The 21,662-nt window shown below is 32.7% G+C and overlaps 1 protein-coding gene across 5 annotated transcripts in view; it reads right to left on the bottom strand.

The window, feature by feature from the left end:
- Positions 1–21,662, bottom strand: part of LOC106789401 (rho GTPase-activating protein 21) — a 34,569-nt gene that overhangs the window by 10,291 nt on the left and 2,616 nt on the right. For all 5 annotated transcript variants that reach the window (XM_014753561.1, XM_014753562.1, XM_014753564.1 and 2 more), the window contains exons 2-9: positions 19,034–19,098; positions 5,431–5,592; positions 5,109–5,348; positions 4,546–5,003; positions 3,106–4,451; positions 1,872–2,078; positions 1,695–1,757; positions 1,490–1,607 (exon numbers count right to left, since the gene is read on the bottom strand). In XM_014753561.1, the coding sequence (XP_014609047.1) occupies positions 1,490–1,607; positions 1,695–1,757; positions 1,872–2,078; positions 3,106–4,451; positions 4,546–5,003; positions 5,109–5,348; positions 5,431–5,592; positions 19,034–19,084 (2,645 nt within the window). In that variant the 5' untranslated portion in view covers positions 19,085–19,098. The remainder of the gene's footprint in view (positions 1–1,489; positions 1,608–1,694; positions 1,758–1,871; positions 2,079–3,105; positions 4,452–4,545; positions 5,004–5,108; positions 5,349–5,430; positions 5,593–19,033; positions 19,099–21,662) is intronic.

Below are 21,662 nucleotides of genomic sequence, written 5' to 3' on the forward strand. Positions count from 1 at the left end.
AAATGACATCACTGAAAACAATCACCTTATATTAATGAACAGTTTTTTAATTACTGCAATAACCCAACATCTGTCTGTATATTTCCCCCTACATTAAGAATATTCAAGCTATAAATATTATATCGCTAAGGTTTTATCACTCGCATACGTACATGTATATATATACGATAACTCAACATAAAAAGTTATTACATAAAAAAAGTAAAAACTAAGCCATCTGATCTGGATAGAATAATGTTAGTCATCCTCTTGAGTCACTTTGAAGTGTAGATATCCTACATAAAGCAAATATTCTAGACATTGATTTGCAAAACACATTATACACACATAATGTGTGTGTATCTGTAACAAAACAATAATCTGCAAATAGATATGACCCAAACTATTCAGAGAAGGAGAATGAAATATGGTAATGCTGTGCTCATTTTTTACTAAATAAAGAAGAAGAACCCACGAGTACAACAAAATTAAGAAAAAGAAATTAGAAAATAATAGTATTATTACAACCTAATCGCTGTTCCCCCTGAGTATGAGGAAAGAAAGAAATATAGAAAGAGTTAAAAGCAATCATAATTAATGAAAAGAAGAAAAGAAGAAATAGAACAAAGAATCATATCGCTTGCATAGAAAAAAGATACTATTCTGTAACAATAGATTTACTAAAGGAAAAAAATAATGTCGAACGTATTTACAAAAGCAACAAAATTCTAATGAAATTGTTTCAACGAATGGATCAACGAAATTAAATCATAAATAGCTTCGGAAATAAATAAATAAATGAATAAATAAAAGTAAAAAATTGAAAAAAAAAATACAAATAAATACGATGCTTTCTCTTTTTTCGTTTTTGGGGTTTTTTTTTTCAAGGCCTTCTACAAACGATTACACCCTCACCGAAGAGAATGTAGATGAAGATTTGTAGACTGCGTCATATCCTCAAAGATTCGTCTTAATGGTGCTATGTCGCTTGTAAATAATGGTGGTCTCCATCGTCTATGTGCACTGGAAATACATACACATGAACATAACTGAAAACTTAAAACTGTATTTACGCGCGTGGAGGGGATTTAGTAATTCAAATAAAAGTACAATAAATAATAACTTGCGTTACACAGCATCACCAAAAGGAACAACAATGATATCTTTTTCTTTAATTATGTCGGTGAATTATTCCAAGCACCCAATACGTGTTTCTCGGCTGTGAATTATACAGTGATTCGAAAAGGGGAAAAGGGGGGAAGACAAAAATATGATTTGTTAAGAGACACGCGCGTATATCACAAATATACATTAAAAATGAATAAACGAGAATGATAAAAATGGTGACGAAATAAGCCAGATTTGTTCAGTCCATCTTGTGTTTTTCCAAACATCAACTTCACCTATACTGATTTATTAGCTTATCTATTAATTATTAATAATTTTTTCTACTTTAAATTCCGTACATATTGAAATGTCCAAAAATGTGATAATAAAAGAAAAAATGTACCTTCTAAGAACGTGAACAGGTTCAGTGTCACTAAGATCTAAATCACTATCAACGTGCATTCGTTCACCCCACGTAGCTTTCAGGTAGGAAACTCTTCTCGTAGCGCGCTCTTCGTCACCTACAACATCAAATTATTGTTTAATATACTTCATATTATTATTTTTAATCATTTTTTTTATTAATATAAACCATAAAAAATACTTACTCAACTGTGCGTTTTTCTGTCGTCTTAGGATTACTCCATTGTTTGATGTTTCATCGCAAGGAGCTGTGAAAAAAAAAAATAATATTATGAACAATCTACCCATGCGATATTTAATTGTAATTGTTATATAAAAATCATATGAAAATATAGAAAAAGATATTATTTTAATTAACTGACCAAGTTGACTTCTAGTAGACTGTCCATAACTTTGGTTTTTACTATCACCATTATTATTATCATTTCGGTTGTCTTTTTCATCTTCTTCTTGCTCTGTTTGCCACGTATGTCTTGTATTTCCACGCGATCCGTTTACAGCTTCCCAAGATTCCGCACTATTACTGCGTGCCCTAAGATGAACTGCTTCTATTTCCATCGTCGGTATTTCTGTAAATTATAATCAAATTGTTGCAATGAAATTTGTTTTTGCATCGATTTTTTCGCAGCATTAATTGCATGTACGTGTTGTTAAATCTTTCAGCGAGAGATTAAGTTACATTAAATGTTTCTTTCTTTCGAACAATGCATACAAACAACTGTTCAGTTTTTTTTTCATGCTAAAATATTCTAAGCATTGATCATGTCATCCTAAAGTAAAATTGTTTAATTGACACTGCTAGACGATAAACATTTCTTCTTTTTTCTTCACAATTTACACGTTGAATATAAATTACAACAAAAAAAGCGACGTATACATATTATAATAATAATAATTATTATTATTATTATTTGTTACACAAATAAAAGCTGATCGATATTTGTATTTAATTTCCTTAAAGCTTATTTTATCTTTAATCATGCATCCACACATACTAACAATGGCACACTTCGTTTATTGTGACGAGTATAATTTTACTGAAATAAATTTTGCAACGATAACAAAATAAAACATAAAGCAAAGAACAGATACCTTTGTTATTTTTTTTTTTACTTCTTTTCTCTCTAATTTAATCGACCATTTAATTTTTCTTTAAGGATACAAATGAATGATCAATTGTCGCGTTTACTTAGTTATACACTTAACATTGAAACAATATGGACGACGTTCAAACCAAATGCACGGTGATCACTATAATAAATCATAAAATGACGACAACAAAAAAAAAGAACACATGAACCGCTTTTCTTATTCTACCTTGAACTTCTTTATAGTTGGCAGGGGGTTCACAATGGATGTACTTGCTGCCTATAGGAAATATTCTGTTTCCGGATAATCCCCTCCCTAAGCCACAATATTTAAATATACTATACTTATATAGTAATGAATAATAATAACCAGCGTCAAATAAAATTCACGTATGAATAGATAAATAAATGAATAAATGAATTGATAATTCAATGCTGTCATTGATTAAGGAATTCATTTTAAATGAAACAAAAAAAAAAGAAAAAATAATAATCAAACAATACTCACCGGAATCTAACGATTTGCTTTCCCTGTTAGCAGGTATTCTTCTTGGTTCTTGCGATTCTGCTTTGGATTCGAATTCTCTCTTCATGACGGCAACATTTGGTACACTTCTCTTGTTCGACAACCTAGACAGTTCGCTTTTGTATAAATTAGTTCGATCGCTAGTTGGTTCCTCGTCATCGCTAAGAAGTCTACCGGATTCAAATTGTTTCGCGCGTCTGGAAACAATTTGTAATCCTTGAGGTGGTACCACGAATTTGTCATTATTTTTTTTATCCGGACCTGGAGAAGATGGTACGGAAAGTGATTCATTCCTAGAATCTTGAGGATATTGTTGATGTTGTTGCTGTTGATTTGTTGCAATAGAATTCGACGCGTTCTCATGGATTTTCGACAACGTACTGACAAACACAGATTTATTGTTAGCCTTATACCTATCCTGATCGTTAGTTTTAATCGGCGGATAAACAAAATGATTTTCTTTTCCCAATTGACTCTCATAAAGACTCGAATAAAATCTATCTCTGATGCTAATCTGACTGTCAATTAGATTCGAACGATCATCGTTCTGTTCACTTCGCGAATTATTATAATCCGATTCCGAATCAAGATCAATTTTCACCCTTTGAACATTTTGATTAGACGGTTTGGTTAATGACAATTTGCCATTGCTTTTGTTATCCATTCTTCTCGTAGGCGATTGTTGCCTTTGTTGTTGTTCATTGGGTGGCCAAATTTGCCTTTGAAGTTTCTGCGGTCTTGCGTAAAATTCTCTTTGAATAACAGCCGAGTTTGTACCACCACCACCACCACCACCACCACCGCCGTCGCCACTACCACCACCACTACTCTGTTGCAATCTAGATGCATCCTCGGCGACACTCCATCCAATTGGATGACTCGGTCTGCGTAAAAATTCTTCCTTTTGTTCGAAACTCTTACGTAATCTGTTCATGATGACAGAGTCGTCGGAACACTCGTTTCCAGTAACAGTCGAATTGGAGTCGAACGAGGATAAACTACCCTTACTTATTGGGGATGAGTCTCTTCGAGAATCCATACTCAATCTCGAACTTGGATCGTTAGATCTAAGTGCGTCTATACTTCCATAACTGGGAACTTCGGATTCGTTAGTTTGACCAGTAGCCCCACTACCTTCACTCGCTCGTCTTGCTATCACACGTCTGCCAGGACGGTAAATAGGAACTTGTGGTTCCGCACGGGATATTGGATAACGCAACATCGTTAATTGTTGTTGTTCTTTTTCATACTGTCCACCAGATTCACCCGATCTAACTCTCTCGTAAATAGGATCTTTGATTCTATCGTAAATTTGCTCGCTACTCGGTCTGAAATATCAAAAAACATAACAATTTAACATTATGAACAAATTTAAACAGAGTTTTACATACATAGTTAACAAAAGAATTCCAAAGCACTAACCTAGAATAAATCGATTCGGGACGCGTTCTATCGTACAAATCGAACCTCTGATCCGGTGATGGCCGGGTATACGATTGGGGAGGCGATTCCATGGCTTCGCGAACTTGTTGTTGGTGCTGTAATTTTCTCGATTGCATTCTATCTTCGACGGGTTCGCAAGGGATATTAGTTTCCTGTAAAAATCTTCTTTGTTGTCCTGCGATAACTGGTATAGACGGTGACATTTTGTTGCCTTGGGATTCCTTGTAAAGAACCTCTTCGCTATCTCTACAAGTTGTAGCAGTTGTACTCAAATTTTCGGAATCCGGAAGCGAGCACATCCATGATTGCCTGGTTGTTCTTGGCGACGGTCCTGGGATCATACTGATAGACCTTCGTTGCTTTTGAGAAACCCTTTCTGGAGAACGTAATCGTGGACGTTGATTCGTCTCAGGATTATGCGCCGTTTCACCAAAATACTATCATCAAACGTTTATACATTACCAATTATTTTATACATAATTGCAAAGAAATATTGTCATTGTACTTTTGTTTTTTGGTAAATTGAAATATAATTCGCATACCCGTTGCAAAATATCGTCTTCCTTCGAAACAACAAGTAAACGCAACCAAGGACCCGCTTGTTGAATACGTTGCACTACACTGGCGTATTGTTCACCTCGTGTTGCTATTCCATCAACAGAAACAACCCGGTCACCCGTACGAAGGCCTGCTTCTGATGCTGGCGAATTAACTCGCACCTGTTTTACGAAGATCGTGTCCATAGGTTCATCGATCTTTGTCCGCTCGTGTCCTGGCAACATCTGAACAATTTCATTTAACCAATTTCATTTAAGTGTACACGTCTATTTTTTCCCTACAAATTTTTCATTTATTTCTACTTACGCAACAGGACTCGGGCGGATAAACGATAAAATGTCGAAGGGTGAATCCGAACCCATTTTCGCTACGTTTAAGCAGGAGAGTTCTTGGACCACGAAGTGGTAAACTCTCCTTCCGAGTAGTTATCGATGTTGGTGCTGGTGGGGGTGGTGATGTATGTCGCACCTAAAATCATTCATCATATTTTTTTTTCCTCCCTTTTTTTTTTTTTTTTTTTTTTATTAATACAAATAAAATTTCAACAGATATTTATCGATGCTCTCTATTTTACATATTGTTGTTTTACTTCTTGGTATATTTATTTTGATGCATATGCGTCTACGTAAGTAGAATTTTCGATTGAATAGTAGATTCGTAACTACGTCAATCGGTAGGTTTCAAAGACGAAATTAAATACACCAGATGTGTTCTTTATCATTGATATCCCATGTAACTGCGTATTATCGCATGTAAACTATATATATACAGTCTGGCATAATGTATGTCTGTGTGAAGTACGAGGTCGTTAGGTAATCGCAGTAGTAAGTGCATGTTACTCGCACAGGAATGACCTTAATTGTCTGCTTCATTGCCTAGGTTAACTCTCGTTATGTGATTTATCAATATATTATTATGAATAGCCGTTCTCTAAAGATGAGAAAGAAACCCTACATACATTCATTCTTTCTTTCATTCTTTCTCTCTACTTGGGAAAAAAAAAGAAAATGTATTTATGGTACAAACGATAAGGTGGAAAAATAAGGGGGATGAAATAACACGATAAGCATCGTAATATGAATTTTTGTTTTCCCTTCTCTAAGAAATCATTTTAAATTAGGATTATTAATTCGAATAGAGAATATTATTTTGGTTTTTAGCAAGAAGGTATAATAACTTCCTGTGTGCCAAAAATATATGGAGGTTTACGTTGAAAGATGTTAAATGATATTCCAAGTTATATGTTTTTTTTTAATAATTGCAATGGACTGTTGCAAGAATTTATGTTGCATTTTTTCAAAAGATATTTTATTTGACAAAAGGGTTAAAATTACATTTTTAAAAAAACCTTTCTATTCTAATATCATTTAACTCTTTAATGCTATTTAAATTGAACTTTGTTGAATAGATTATGAACGGAGATTTAACATGGGATTATTCTAATACGGGATATACTAAAGTTTCATGTACCATAAACGTTAATTACAGGATTTTTGAGCCGCAAAGATTGGGGGACAAGAGATAGGATTAAGAAAACTTGCCAAGAATTTCGAGTCACATAAAATATCGAGATAAAAGAGGGAGAAGGGAATAGAGGTTGTTCTCTCTTTCTTTTTCTATCTTTTTCTCTTTCTCTCTCTCTCTCTCTTTCTGCTGACGGAGTTCGAATAAAAGGTGGCAACTTTCCAGGAAACAAAATAGCACCACCCGATTCGAAATAGTTGAACCAATGAGAATTTCCATGGAACTACCTTATATTTCTACCATTAGTAATAAACTAAAAAGAAAATTTTTCATTTTTAGAAAAAGGGGGAAAATCCCCGAGTCTGATTGCAAAGAAAGAAAAAAAGAAAATAAAAGAAGAAGCCCATTAATCAATTTTCACCGAATTTTGCAACGCCAAGAAAGATTTCATTCTAAGAATCTCTTTCATTTTATAACTCGAACAAATACTTCGAGAAGAAACGTTACTTTCACTTAAAATAAAAAAAATCTTATAAAACTGAGAGATATTAAATTTTTTGATCCTGACAATAATTATAACTGTCTCTACTACTTTCATAATTTTTGTCCTAAGTACTTACTTACTTACTTACTTACTTACTTGTCTCAACGATGAACTATTACGTCATCGTCGTAGATCGCTAGTTCTACTAAACGCCCACCTTCATTTTGGCAAAGCAGCAGACAGAAGATCATAAATTACTTTTAAAAATCGTCTAAGAAAAATTTGCATTCATCAAAATCTAGAACTAACTTAACGTACCACTCTAATCAATTATTCGAGCTGAGTATTATTTAAGTATAAAATTTAGATCGGCTTGTTGTAATACCGACAGAGAAAGAGAGAGAGAGAGTTTATTAAAACGGTATAAATAAGGTGCCGTTTTATTTGAATAAACTGTGAACATCTAACGGCACTTAACGATGAATCAACCTATAATACAACAGATCATCCAAGAATTATATTTGTCCCAGTCAAATATTTTTTTATTTCTTTTTGTTCATTTTATTGTCGTACTCTGATAACCCAATTGCCAGTTTAGAAAAGAAAATAAATCGAACAGTAACAGCATTAGCATCAGCAACAGCAGATCCTGAGGCTACTCAAGTTGAACCACAAACGTCTGCCGTGGTTCACCAACGTGTACCCGTGGTTTTCCGTGTTATCTAATACGTATCACTTTGACAACACAGCTAGCCCCTCTAATGCATTGAAGTACACCAACAGAGGCGTATCATTGGATATTAAAGAGAACGATGGCTTTCGCCTGATTTCGTTAGACCGCATACCAAAAATAATCCCCAACTAACTTTACATACGAACTTTACCTACGTATTTTACTTTACACTTACGTACGTACGTATGCAGACGCGTTTGTAACTCACAATGGCCGGTGTGAGCAGCATACGCTAACTCATTTAGAACAAAACCTGAGTAGCATAAATAACGAACGGTATTTGTTAATTAAAAGAAAGAAAGAAATAAAAAAAAACAAAAGGGAGAAACAAATAGACGTGCGCCTATGAAACGAAGGGTTAGTGTTTCCGTTAGAATTTTTCATCTACGTCACTAAAAAATCGATATATTAGTAACACGTACGTCATACCCATATATCTCCAACGTGTTACCTTTTCATCGTCATCTCTATAGAATAATTCTCAGGAATAAGTAACCGGAGAGATAGAAAAAGAGAACAACCATGAAAAGGAGACACCCGGCGATCAACGGTGTGTCCCGTTTGCACAATTTGCAATCCCCCCATTGGATATATATAAGCGTTAGCATACGGTCACCGTGACACCATTAGCATTGTACCGGTGGTACCGTGCTGGTGCTGGGTGCTGGTGGTACTGCTGTTGGTTCGTCTGTTTCATTGTGACTTTGCTGCTGTTACTGTTGCTGTTGCTGCTGTTGCTGTTTCTACTCTACGTTGCAGCCGAGCGAAGCCGTCACGCGTCAGATACCACATGCGGGAAACAAAATAGGCACCGGTTTTACTGGAATACGGTAAACACACTCTCGGTATGGTACCTACCTACATAATGCGAAACTTTTGACTTCCTGATTAGAAAAAAGAAGAAAAAGAAGAAGAAACAACACAAGGGAAATAATGAAAGAAAGAATGATGGTTTAAGTAGGTAACCACTTCCCTAAAAGCGTGACGATAGTTCTAGCAGGAAGCTGTTTCTTAGAAACTAAAATAAAAGTAACAGTTTGCTAACAGTGCTGCCTATTATATTTCCACCATCGAAGTAGTAGTAATCGTGTACCAGACTTTCCCAAGAACTACATTTTTCTTCTTTAACATCAAAATATAGCACGTTTAATAGAGATAAATGTATTTTATTCAACGTTTCGCCGTTGCCGTTGCCGCTGCCATTGCCGCCGGCACTTGGTTTGCTTTTATGATCATCCTTGTCCTTCGTATTTTCAGATCGTCTAAGCTTTCTGTTAACTATCAACGCCTATCGTGTAAACTAAACTCTTAGTAAGTAAGTACATACTTTGTTCATTCTCAACGCGCGCGTTGCGAATTTCTAAATAATATTATTCATTCCTGTAATACTACACGGAACGAGTGGAATAAAATGATTTAATGCTATAGAAAGAATTTGATCGATATAATTATAAACAAAAATCAATAAAAAAATAAATTCAACAAATAAACGCAGGGGGAAAAATCTGAACTTCGAACTTGCTTTCTCATTTTCTTCTTACGAGACTTTATTTTTTTTTCTTTTTTTTCTTTTTTTAATCGGGTTATATTTAAGAAGATTTTGCTATTAAAAAGATATTTTTGCGTCTCCTTAACGACGTTCTCTGTATACAATCGAAACGCGTTCTTGGATACTTTCAAAGCAAATCGAATATGTTTATATGGAAAACAGATCCTATGAGCGGGAGTGTCAATAAACACATTTGTGTCTGACAAACGGCAAGGAGGTCGGAATTGGAGGGATATAGTTAACGCGTTGAGGAAAGTGGGTCGTGTCGAGGAAAGAGAGAAAGAGAAATGGAGAAGGGGATATAGGGGGTATAGGGGGAGGGCTTGGGGAAAGAGAAAGATAGAGAGAGAGAGAGAGAAAGAGAATCGATCGAACATATTACAGTCTCGAACAATTCACTCCAAAATCATCGACAAACAAGATGGATTTTCTAAAAGACGATTTTATTGTATATAAAATTAAAGCCATTGGAAGAAGAGCCTAAGATAAACGAAAATGATGAGCCCCATTTAAAGTGCACCGTTATAACCCTCCCAACACATTTTTAAATTTCCCCTACCATTACCACCACTCCTTTCTCTCTCTCTCTCTTTCTTTCTTTCTTTATTTCTTTCTTACTTTGCCAGAATAAAAATTGAAATGGCGTCTGACGGTCTACAAAGATAAATATTTATTGGTATTATTTCTGTATAGATATTATATTAATCCGATATAGAAGATTATTCTAAGATATAAAATAATATTAAGATTGTGTGTTATCGTCAAAATATCGTGTTCGGAATGAATAAAAAAATAATCGTCGAAATGCTGATTAAATCCCGTTACGATTCGAACGGGTGTCCCCTTCCTCTACTCTCTTTTCTTGCTCACGAATTATGAGGAATAATAATACTTTCGAAAGTTTAGCGAATATTTTGCGAGGAAGGAGATTTGAATAGAAGTAAGTAAGGAAGGGTGCAGATTTTTGTGCATTATAAAATGTAATAATATAAAACGATTTAAAATGTGCTAAAAACTGTGTTCAAAATTAAGAAAAAAGAAAACAAACGAAAACCCCTAATTAAAAACTCACAACGATCGAACGATTCTTCTTATGTTAGTGAATTGGGAACAGGAACGATTTCAGAAAGTTTCGAAATACTTAGCGAAAAGATTGGGAGAGGTTGGGGATGGGGGGGTTTAGGTTGAGGCGAAGAAAAAAAAAATAAAAAGGTAAGGAAAAAGGACACCCTTTCAGAAGGAATGAGTTGGCTGTTGGTTGGTTTCCGCCTTCCTGGCTGCAGACCTCGTCTATTAAAGACTAATCGGCCGTTAACCGATTGCGAACCGGTTCGCGTCGACGATCTACAGAAATTCCAATCTTTCGCTTAAAATTATTACCATCGAGTAGTTAGCAGTACGTCCTCAGACGTTCCGATACGGTCCTGCTGCCTGGGTATAAAATGTGCTCTCAGAAAGAAGATAGTCTTGAAAAATTCAACTGAACAAGATCTCGACCGTTTAATATCCCATGTCTAATGTTAAACGTAAGATCATCGCGATATGTGTTAGCAATGACTATAACTACTACCATTACTAATACTACTACTCATCGTTCAATTGTAAATAACACGAAAGGTGAATTAGCTGAACAGTCATCAACACCATTTTTAAATTTAATCTCATCATATGCGTGCGAGAAATAAAAAAGAGAGAGTGAGAAAGAGAGAGAGAGAAGGTGATTGAATAACAGTATAATAAAAAAAAAAAAAGTAGACAGAATCTACATGTGATTGTGTGATTACGTAAAAAGGTTTAGATTAAAATTTCAAAGAATAAAAAGAAATAGAAAAAGAATTGCAAAAACAAGATCTTCGAGAGAGTGTTATCTTATTATCGATTATGAATTGTTACTATCGTTCTCACGTATGGATTTTAAGTTGTGATCGATGATGATATCGATCGATGTTCTCCTCCTTCGGTAAATGTCGACAATTTTCTTTTTATTTCTTTTTCGTATTCCTTTTACGAAGATATTCGAATGGTGGTCATAACGACGACCATTTTTATTGACCCATTTTTTTCGTCTCACATCACAGACGCAATTGAGTTAGGTTACAAATCATCGGTAGATAATTTTTCTCCCCCCCCCCTCCCCCATCCCGTTCTCTCTCTCTCTCTCACACTTTTTTATTTTTTAATTTATTCTTTCTGTCTCTCTCCGTTTTTTTTCCTCTCTCTCTCTCTCTTTATCTCTCCATTCACCCTAAGTTGTTTTATGAGAATCAAGCTTGAGAGGAAACGAGAGGAAGAGAGAAAAGTTACGTAATTTCGTATTACAGACACGTTCTTGCGTAAGTAGCTACGACGCTGATCGACGATCGCGATGGAGGATGACCGGAGACCGGTAGAAACGATTCGCGGTTTCCGTTTTGACATAGAAAAATTATTTGACCAATACGTCTGTTTTTGTGTGTGTGTGTGTGTTTTTTTTGCATTTCTTTTCTTTCTTTTTTTATCATTTATAATTATAAGCCTTGAGATTTTGCCAATATTCATTTTTTCCCAAGCGACTATTGGCAGACGATGTTGTTCATTCAACAAACACGAGATGAAATAAATAAATTTGTAAAGATAGCAAAGCGTGCGCTTAACTAAGAACGAATAAAACAGACAAATATTTTCATAGATTTATTTTATTTTGTTGTTATCCCTTTTAATCATATTTATCTATCTAACGATATCACATCTCGACGATTAATACTCGTTGTTATCGATATTTATTATATATTTAATAATTTTTCGATTACCTTTGACACTTTAATCGTTAACGTTAAACGATAACTCGTGTGTTACGCTAGTAAACAACAGATTATAGATAGTTTTCTCATTCATAAAAGATTTTCTCAATACTTTCAAGTTAAATAACGTACGTTGTATATTATATTAGCTTGGGTATATAATAAAAAGGAAAAAAGAAAAATTCTTCTTTTAAAAATAATAAATCTTTAAAAAAAAAAAAAAAGATATATCATTGTGTTCGAACTCACCTAAGAAATTAATCGAGCGTGAAACGCACCGCTGCAATAAACCCTCGACGATGCCGCAGTGCTTTTCCCGAATGAATAAACACAACACTCTCCTCCGATAATCTACCCTCGATTGGTAGATTTTGTAAACTTCGAATAAATAATTTCGACGATCCAACAACAATATTATTAACGAACATTTACATTCCCCCTATTCAACAAACACATTTATATACACACACACACACATACACACACAAAATTCCCTGTTATTATTTTAAAATAAACGTTCCTATTTTTGTTTTCCCTTTTTATTCCAAACAGGTAGACGAAATAATTCCTTCGGTACTAAATACTTGCAATATATCATCAACGATTTTCTACGATCAAAGTTCGATCTTTACGAGACAGTACAGGTAAAGTGAAACAAACTCCATAACGAGGATTCCCTTCTCTGGTCACGTTTTTTTCTCTTCTTCTTCTTCTTCTACTTCTTTCTTATTTACTTACTTACTTACTTATTCGAGAAAGAGAAAGCGACGGGGAAATAAGTCCGAAATAAAATTTAAGGACACGAGTGACCAACTGCTTGCTTCTGTTTCTCTTTTTTTTTATTTCTTCCTTTCTTTCTTTCTTTTTCTTTCGAAGGAAGAAACGAACGAACAACGAAAAGGAAGAAGAGGACAACAACAACAACAGTATGGTTCGTACGATACCAACGACGATACTGGTGAATCAAAACGATGTTGTAGGTTCGTACGTTCGTTCGTTCTGCTACGTGGTTGCTGCTGGTGCTCTGTTCACTGGTGGTGGGGTTCAAGAAGATGGAAGCAAAGAGGTGGGAGACTGCGTGTACCTAGTGTAGTTGTACCTCTAGCTACCGCCTCCAACTACCTCCACCTTTTCCGCCTCCTCAACCCCCAACAGTCCAACACCCCACCACAGGTTTGCTTACCGGAAGATGCCGCACCGTACCGTGACGATCTTTATTGAATTATGACTGCCGCCTTATTCGCTAAATATATTTTTATACGTATCCTATTTAATATCAATATTTGTTTTTTTCTTCTTCATCTTCTTCTTACTTTTCTTTTTATATATATTTATTCAAATATCAACCCCCTTTACTTATTTAATCTAACAAAAATTAAAATAAGCTAATCACATATCGTTGTATAGTTAGACAAATTTCATTCATCATCGCACTTTTTTAATTGGAACAGTTTTATATTCGAATACCAATTCCAATTTATTTTCTATAATGTCAAATGTAAAAATTATATATTAAATTAATTCATTATTTTTCTCTCTTATATGAAACAAATATTTTCTATTTATTATTGATTAATATACAAATATTAACTCTAATCAAATATTATCTGTCAGTCATAATAAAAAATGAAAAACTAATCAATTTTTTAACAAATAGAATAATTCGAAGAATATTCTTTAATATTGTTTCACATTATTTCAATTATACATTGTATAATTTTGTTTATTAATTATATGTAATTAAAATAAAAGCAAGTTATTTGGTTAATAATCAACATAAACAAGCATATAATTATCTTTCAGTCATAGGATGATTGAAAAGAGTATTGCCTAGGCTAGATCGAAGATGCGCAGGCGTATCGAATATATACAGACATACATTTAATATATATATGTATGTGTATAGCATAAATATCGCTTATAAACACTGCTCTCTATTGTAACTTGGGTTCGTGCTTGCTATGGCATTATCAGCAGTATTAAGTGCATCGTAAACTATAGCTGGTCTATTGATGTGTACACGGATGTGTTCACCTAACGTATCTAAGTAGTATATATTATACTTTTACATGTGCATACATATATATTCAAATGATTCCATTATTTTTAAGATAATTAAGAAAAAAGGATAAAAACAAAAAATGAATTCGTTTAAATAGAATGGTATAACCAGTTAAAGGAAAATTTGTTAGCCATTGATAGGATATAATAAAAGAACTCTTAAACTGATAAAATTAATCAACCTTGAGAACGTAATAATAGTATAAGAGTGAAGCCCTTAATCCTTAGGTGAGATTTACCATACACGTGCGACTTCCACTCTAAAACCGCTATACTTGTATATAATGTGTATATGTGTGTATGTATATATATATATATATGTGTGACAGCTTTGTTTGAAAGTACTACCAACTCTTGCCTATTCATGAGAGACAATGTAGAAAGAGAAAGAGAGATAAAAAGAGAAAGAGAGACGTTTTATCGACAGCTTTGCAAGCTATGGTGCATAAAAGGACGAGCACGTACTGAGCGTATATATAGAATAATAAATATAGTTGTAAATAAATATGTCGCCGCGGCGTGTAATACGTGCCCGCGTATGTGTGTGTACGTGTAAATACATTCTCGTAATCAATAAAATAAATGAACTTAAAATGTTTAAAATTGATTTTTCAAGAAGAGGATCCTCTTCCCGTTTTCTTTTCCATTTTGATGTGTTTTTACTTTCACCCCTTATCTCTCTCTCTCTCTTTCTCTTTCTAAAAGTTCCCTTCTATTTCTGTTCTACTAAACGGGGTCAAGGCTATATCGTGACGAATATAACCAACTTCTTTGTTCGGATTTAAACATTCTTAATCATATATATATATATTTTACGAATTAATTTAAGTATTTTAAATGAAATATGAAGATTTGAACACACGTATGATTTGAAATTGAAATTGTCATCTCGATTATCATTGAACAATATTAATTCGCAAAAACATCCCTCCACCCCTCGTTTTCCATCCCTTATTTTTCCTCTCAAACTATAGCAAATTTTTTAAACGGAAGATAATATAAATTCGATAATGAGATTGTAAGAGTATTTGTAATTATAATAATGTAAAGTTAAAGGAAATATTACGATGTATTTTTTGATGACATTAAGAAAATATTACAATGTAACTACTTCTTCTAATCGGTAATTTCGATCGATAATATATCGTACGATTAGTATCATCGTTAGAAACAATGGCCGGACGTTATATTCTATTCTGTTCTATACTATTCTATTCTATTATCTTCTTTTACTATTTTCCTCTCTCGCTCGACTATTAAACGGAAGAGTCAGACGAGTAGGCGTAAAGTCAGAAAGATTCGTTTACGTCGAGTTTACTGGAGGAAAAAAGAAAAAAAAAGAAAAAAAAAAAAAAAAAAAAAAAGAAAAAGGAGAAGAAAACTGCCTGATTGCTCGCTATCGTAACTTAAATAAAGCGAACTATATTTAAATCGCTTATTTAACCAACGTACCTACCTACCCTCTTGAATCAACTTCAGACACCATGGCGTGGCTTGTACATTTTTATACGGGGTCGATCCAAATGGTTACCGAATTTTATGAACGTGTTATTTAATATTTATATATATATATACATATATATTTTTGGTTACCCGAAATAAAACATTTCTATAGATACATATATATTCCTGATATACGTAAATTATTCACAAATTCGACACGAATTTTTATCGATTATCTAAATCAGGACAAATTTACCAGGTAATCCGATAATTAAATTATGAAAATGATTAAATTACTAAATTTCGAATAATGATCACAAATCAGATCAAGGTTTTCCCCTCCCCTTCCCCCAGTCATTATTTGATTCTACTATAAAAATTTATGTTGATTACTTCGACAAAAGGAAACAGAATTATTGATTAAATGTTTAGAAAAAAAAAAAAAAAACATTTGTTCATACTTTATATCGAAAGATCGAATAAATTGAAGTTTGAAGAAAGCGGATGGAAAGGCATAATTTTGTGGCAACCCAGTATGTAGAAAATACTCCGAGTTCCGTTACTTGTTACTGAATACTCTCCTCACTACAGTCGGAAGTAAAAATAAGTAAGAAATTTCGAGTCGGGTCTTCTCTTCCTGATGCAGAAAGTGGAATGGAGATGTGGAGATGGAAACGGAGACGACGACTCAAGTGTGTCGGGGTTGTCTGTTAAAGAGAAAAAAAAGAAAAAGAAAAAGAAAAAGAGAAAGAGAAAGAGGAGGAAGAGAGAGAGAGGGGTCGTTCACCCATCAAGTGGAGACGCCAACTTTGTTGCTTCCCCTATTTTTTTTCCTATTTATTTGTCGAACTTATTGTCTCAATTTTCTCTTAACCAAATAAAAAGAAAAATACCTTGACTTTGGACCTAATTAATTTCTTCAAATAATAAAATAATCGTTCGTATATTCCTTAATTCGTTTTTTAATTTTCGAGTGAATTTTATTAATCCCTCATAACAAAAAAAAAAATAGAAACCTTAAACTCCAATTGGTAGTAATATAATTTTTGTTAAAACAATCGATTATATTATTATAATTTATTGAAATAAATTTAGGATACAATTTAAGTGCTGATTTGTTGATTTCTCCTACGAAAAAAAAAAAGAAAAAGGAAAAAGAAACATTTCACTTGCATTTAAGCTAATAAATGTTTGATAAATAATCGATCATATTTTCTAATCCACTAAAATAATATTAATAATATAAAGATCAAACAGGGATAGATAATCGATCACGCGTTTAGGGGTTAATATAGGTGGAAAGCTTGGAATTATTAAAGTGCAGAGTAGTTATTGATCCTCGAACGTAACGCGGAAGATCAAAGTACGAAGGCTTTAGAAATCTCGCTTTTCTCTCAGTATATCTATACATACATCATATACATATACATACATACATACAGATACAACATATATATTCGTACAGGGTGGTTCAAATAAAGTGTTACAAGATATTACAGATAATTAAATTGTACGCGAAAGGGGCTTATATTTGAAAGTGCAACACATATATCGAAGTAATTTAAATGAACACACTTACACCTCAGGATTCTTTTTTTAAAAAATAACTATTAAAATAATTCTCATAAAAAAAGAAGAAATTAAACAATAATTACTCCAACATATAATTTAACTTTATTTTAACATAACTGTTCATATTTATATAATTATTATCGAACGCGAATTATTATCGAAATGAAAGTGAATGAATTGAGAATAAGTTTTCGAAGAAGACAAATCGTAAGAGTTTATTTGAACCATCTTATATATATTTTATATATATAATAAAATATGCGAATATATACAGGAACGTATAATATATATATATATATATATCGGAGAAAGTGCGACGATGAACATAATTTTATTTCTTCAGAGGGTGAATCAGTACGAAGCACGAAGTATGAAATGGTGATACAGTATGAGTCACCAGCTCGTCGTAAAAGGGAGGGTCGCTTGTATAACGAACAAAGGGAGCGAAGGAGTAGGTGGATATTCCAAGTAGAGAAAAAGGGTGGTCGGAAGGTGGGCTTGTTGTTCAGGGGTGAGAGAGAGAAAGAGAGAGAGAGAGAAAGGGAAAGAAAGAAAAAGAACAACTAACGAGGAAGAGAGGACTCGTTTCTTTTAACGTGACACAATATTATTTCTTGCCTTGGTAATTGATCTATCGGAAATACTAACAACATATATATATATATATATATATATTTTATCTCGATATTAAAACTATACCAGTTTATACGTATAGTATATATATATCTATTTATACCCTAACCGGTCAAGTGACCGGTCTTTAACAAAAGTTACCATTTCTTTTTTTTCCCCCTTTTCTTTTTTACTATTCAATACTGATAATTAGATGATAATAATAATAATAACTTGGCTTTTCAATATTATACTTTAAACAAATTTGTTTCATTTATAATGCAAATATATTTAATATTATTATTAAACGATCGCGTGTGGAAATAATTTATTTATAAAGTTTTAGGGCACAAACAAAAAATATAATAAATTTAATCTTACTATTAAAAAAATAAAATCCGTTTGAAAAATTTAGGATAATTCGACTCGTAGCTTGGGGAAAATAAAAAAGAAAATGCATCACGGGAACAATCGTTGGCCCTTTCAAGACGATTAAAATGATCGAACTATGATCTTCCTTATTTATATACGTGTGTGTACTTTTTTCTATCAAGACAGTTACAGTTCGGTAGCCCTAATGTAAGTACGTCGAAATCGATGTGTCTGCTTTTCATCGAATATATTATTCGTTTTAATATTTCGCACATAGCACGATTTTTAAAATTAATTATTTATAATTATTAATTCTTTTTTTTTTTATCGTTAGTTCATCAAATTCAATTATCTTTTCCTCACCGTTTTTTTTATTAATTCGTTGTCAAAATTCAAAAGTGGATTTTTAACAAACGACCCCCATGATTTATTTTCAACGTTTTTTATTTAATATTTAAATTAATTATTATGTATGCGTGTGTGTTTTTTTCCTTTCACGAAGTAGATGTTAAAAACACAACCAGTAAAACATTACTAAAAGAAATATATACTTGTGTATACGTGGTGTGTTCTTTAAAAAGTTTCTTTACTTTTCTTTTCTTTTCTTTTTTTTTTTGTTCCATTACGTGGAACCTTCCAACGATAAACTTTATCTATAATGCATGCAGTAAAAGACTGGTAGTAGTTAGAATTCCCGATAAATTTCTATTCGTTGCAATTCGTGGTTTACATTCGAGAATCGTAACAACGCTCGGTGTTGTAAATAGAACTTTTTACGCAATGTTTAATGAAAATCGATTAAATAGACAATGAGAAATTGATTAATCGTTTGAACTCACCGCATGAACCTGACCGATAAGCCTTTGTGCGTTCTTTCGATCGTCGGCCATTGCTTCTTCTTCTCCTAGAAAATTATTAACAATTGTATTAGAATATTTCTCTTGGAAACAATTCAAAAACTTTTCAACCCACACATATATATACATGTATATATATATATATTAATTCTTAAGCCTTGGAACAAGAATGACCATTAAATAAATAATAATAATATAAGTACAGTCTGTTTGGAAAAGAATTATACGCAGTCCAAATAATTTTGATTTATGCAGAATAATTTTTTGTGTGATTATATTTTTAATGAATTATAAAAATAATAATAAAACAAAATACACGAATAAAATAATTTCCTACGTAATATATATATTAATGTATTGAATAAGTTTGTTTATTCACATTATGATACTTATATAGATTTTTATTTATTTATATATATATATATATTTTTTTTTTGTTTCGTTTTTCATTATAAGCAAGTACAGATCATATAACTTAGCATACTAATTCATACACACGTATCTATTCGCCTATACAGAATGCACTTTCTCCTTGCGGTTATGGTACGTGTATATTAGTCAACGAAATCGAGCACTACTTGCAAATCCAAAAAAGCGATTTCTTTAGAGTTTCTCGATCGCCATAAACCAATGATATCGATCACGCTAATTTCGAAAAGTTCCTCTTATTGTCGGTGTGCTCATGCGCTTATGTATTTATTTTATATCCTACACGTGTATACATTATACTCCTATTCCTAGTCTACTGTTTATTATTTCACTATAGCTAATACATATAGACAAGTATATAGAAATGGTTTACAACCAATGTGATCGAGACCGCAAATTTTTTTTCTCTCTCTTTTCTATCTCTTATTTTTTTTCCTTTTCATTTCTTTTTGAGTTTCTTTTAACTGCACGAAACGTAGCAGCACATAGTCGATAGATTATCTATCAAGTTTTTACTTTGAAATACAACGGTAAATATGAAAATAAGATAGTAATGTGTTCAATGCAAACTAAAAACAAAAAAAGAAGTAATAATAATAATAATTTCTATTAAATAAAATATAAAATGAAGAGAAGCCCAAGTGCGTACTCGTGGCTTCTTATTCTCGAGACGAAGTGGATGCTGAAAAGACCGGTAGCCCAGTAGCCAGCTTGCTTATTTAGAAAGCACGAGTAAGAAGAAAAAGGAAAGATAAATAAAAATAAATAACAACATAAAAAGAAGAAGAAGAAGAATAAACTGAAGGCTTCGCGTGCACGCGACTCATACACGAGCAAAGAGTGACCGACCATGAAGACCTCGAGTGTCAGCAATGCAAGCACCGATCGCGACATTTCTCGACCTCGAAATGCCTTGCGATGTTCGAGATATCGAAGGAGGTGTATCCCTTTTATTGTCAGACGAGGACTCTCCTGTCTGACGTGTCACGAGAACTACATACTCCAAATGAAATGAGATATTCTTTACGTGTTAAACAAAAAAAAAAAACACACACAACAATGATCTAACTAATCTTTGCGATAAAATTATCGATATTTTTTATAAATATATTTATATATATATATATGATAAGTCGCAAATTTAATGACCCGGTTTTTACAAAAATTAATATTTTCTATATACAATTATATAATTTCCGATAATAATTAAATGATACTAACTTAAATAATGAATAAAATAAAATAATAATTATTATTATTATTATTAAGTATATTAAAACATACGAAATAAAGAAGATAATTCGTTCGTCATATCGTGCAAAATAATAATAAATATAAATAGGAAATAACAAAAGAACAAAAAGAAATGTTAAGGCGCCATTAGAAAAGATATACCTATCGAAAGAGGAAACGTTTAATCGGCAAACCACTCTGCTATTTTCAGTACTTATTTACTTCTACCTCGAGTACGTTACTCGACATTCTCGGCAATAATAATCGGTATCGAGATATTTCGCAAAATTGTATATAAGTTACGTACGTAATAAAAGGAGTGACGCGGATTTTGATACGCCATGTTTGCCCGAATGTTTTATCGTTCGATCAAAATATTGATAATAAATGCAATGTTCGCGAAACCTGCAGAAAAAATAACAGCCATTACATTTTCACGAATATACAAACACATAAGCGCATATAATTATGCATACGGTAAGGCGTCGAAAGTATTTCCAATCATTAAAATAAATTACGATCATTTTCGAAGACCTCAGCGTCCATCTTTAAAAATCCTCGTCCTCAATTTTCTCATCAAACTTTCTTTTATCTTATTTCAAGAAACTCTGCAATATATATATCTATAATATCAACTTATAATTAAATAAAACGCACTAGATATAAACCTTTTTTTTTCCCTTTTAAATACAAAAATTATGCAATTTTCCTAACATCACGAATACTTTTCTGACCCTCACACCATTACACGATATACGTCGATTTTAACTTCACCCAGGATCAGTGGTTCTCAATAGATTAATTATTTTCAGATATCGGAATAGATCATCTATCGAAGTTAAACTATCTCTTTGAGCTACGATTGAAAGTTTGATAATCATTAATTCGTTTTAAAAAAAAAAAATCTATCTACCATTAATCGTGAATAATTATTTTTCGAACAAAAAAA

Source organism: Polistes canadensis, unplaced genomic scaffold (assembly GCF_001313835.1).
Source record: "Polistes canadensis isolate GaletaPanama2010 unplaced genomic scaffold, ASM131383v1 scaffold_182, whole genome shotgun sequence".
Taxonomy (NCBI): Eukaryota; Metazoa; Arthropoda; class Insecta; order Hymenoptera; family Vespidae; genus Polistes; species Polistes canadensis.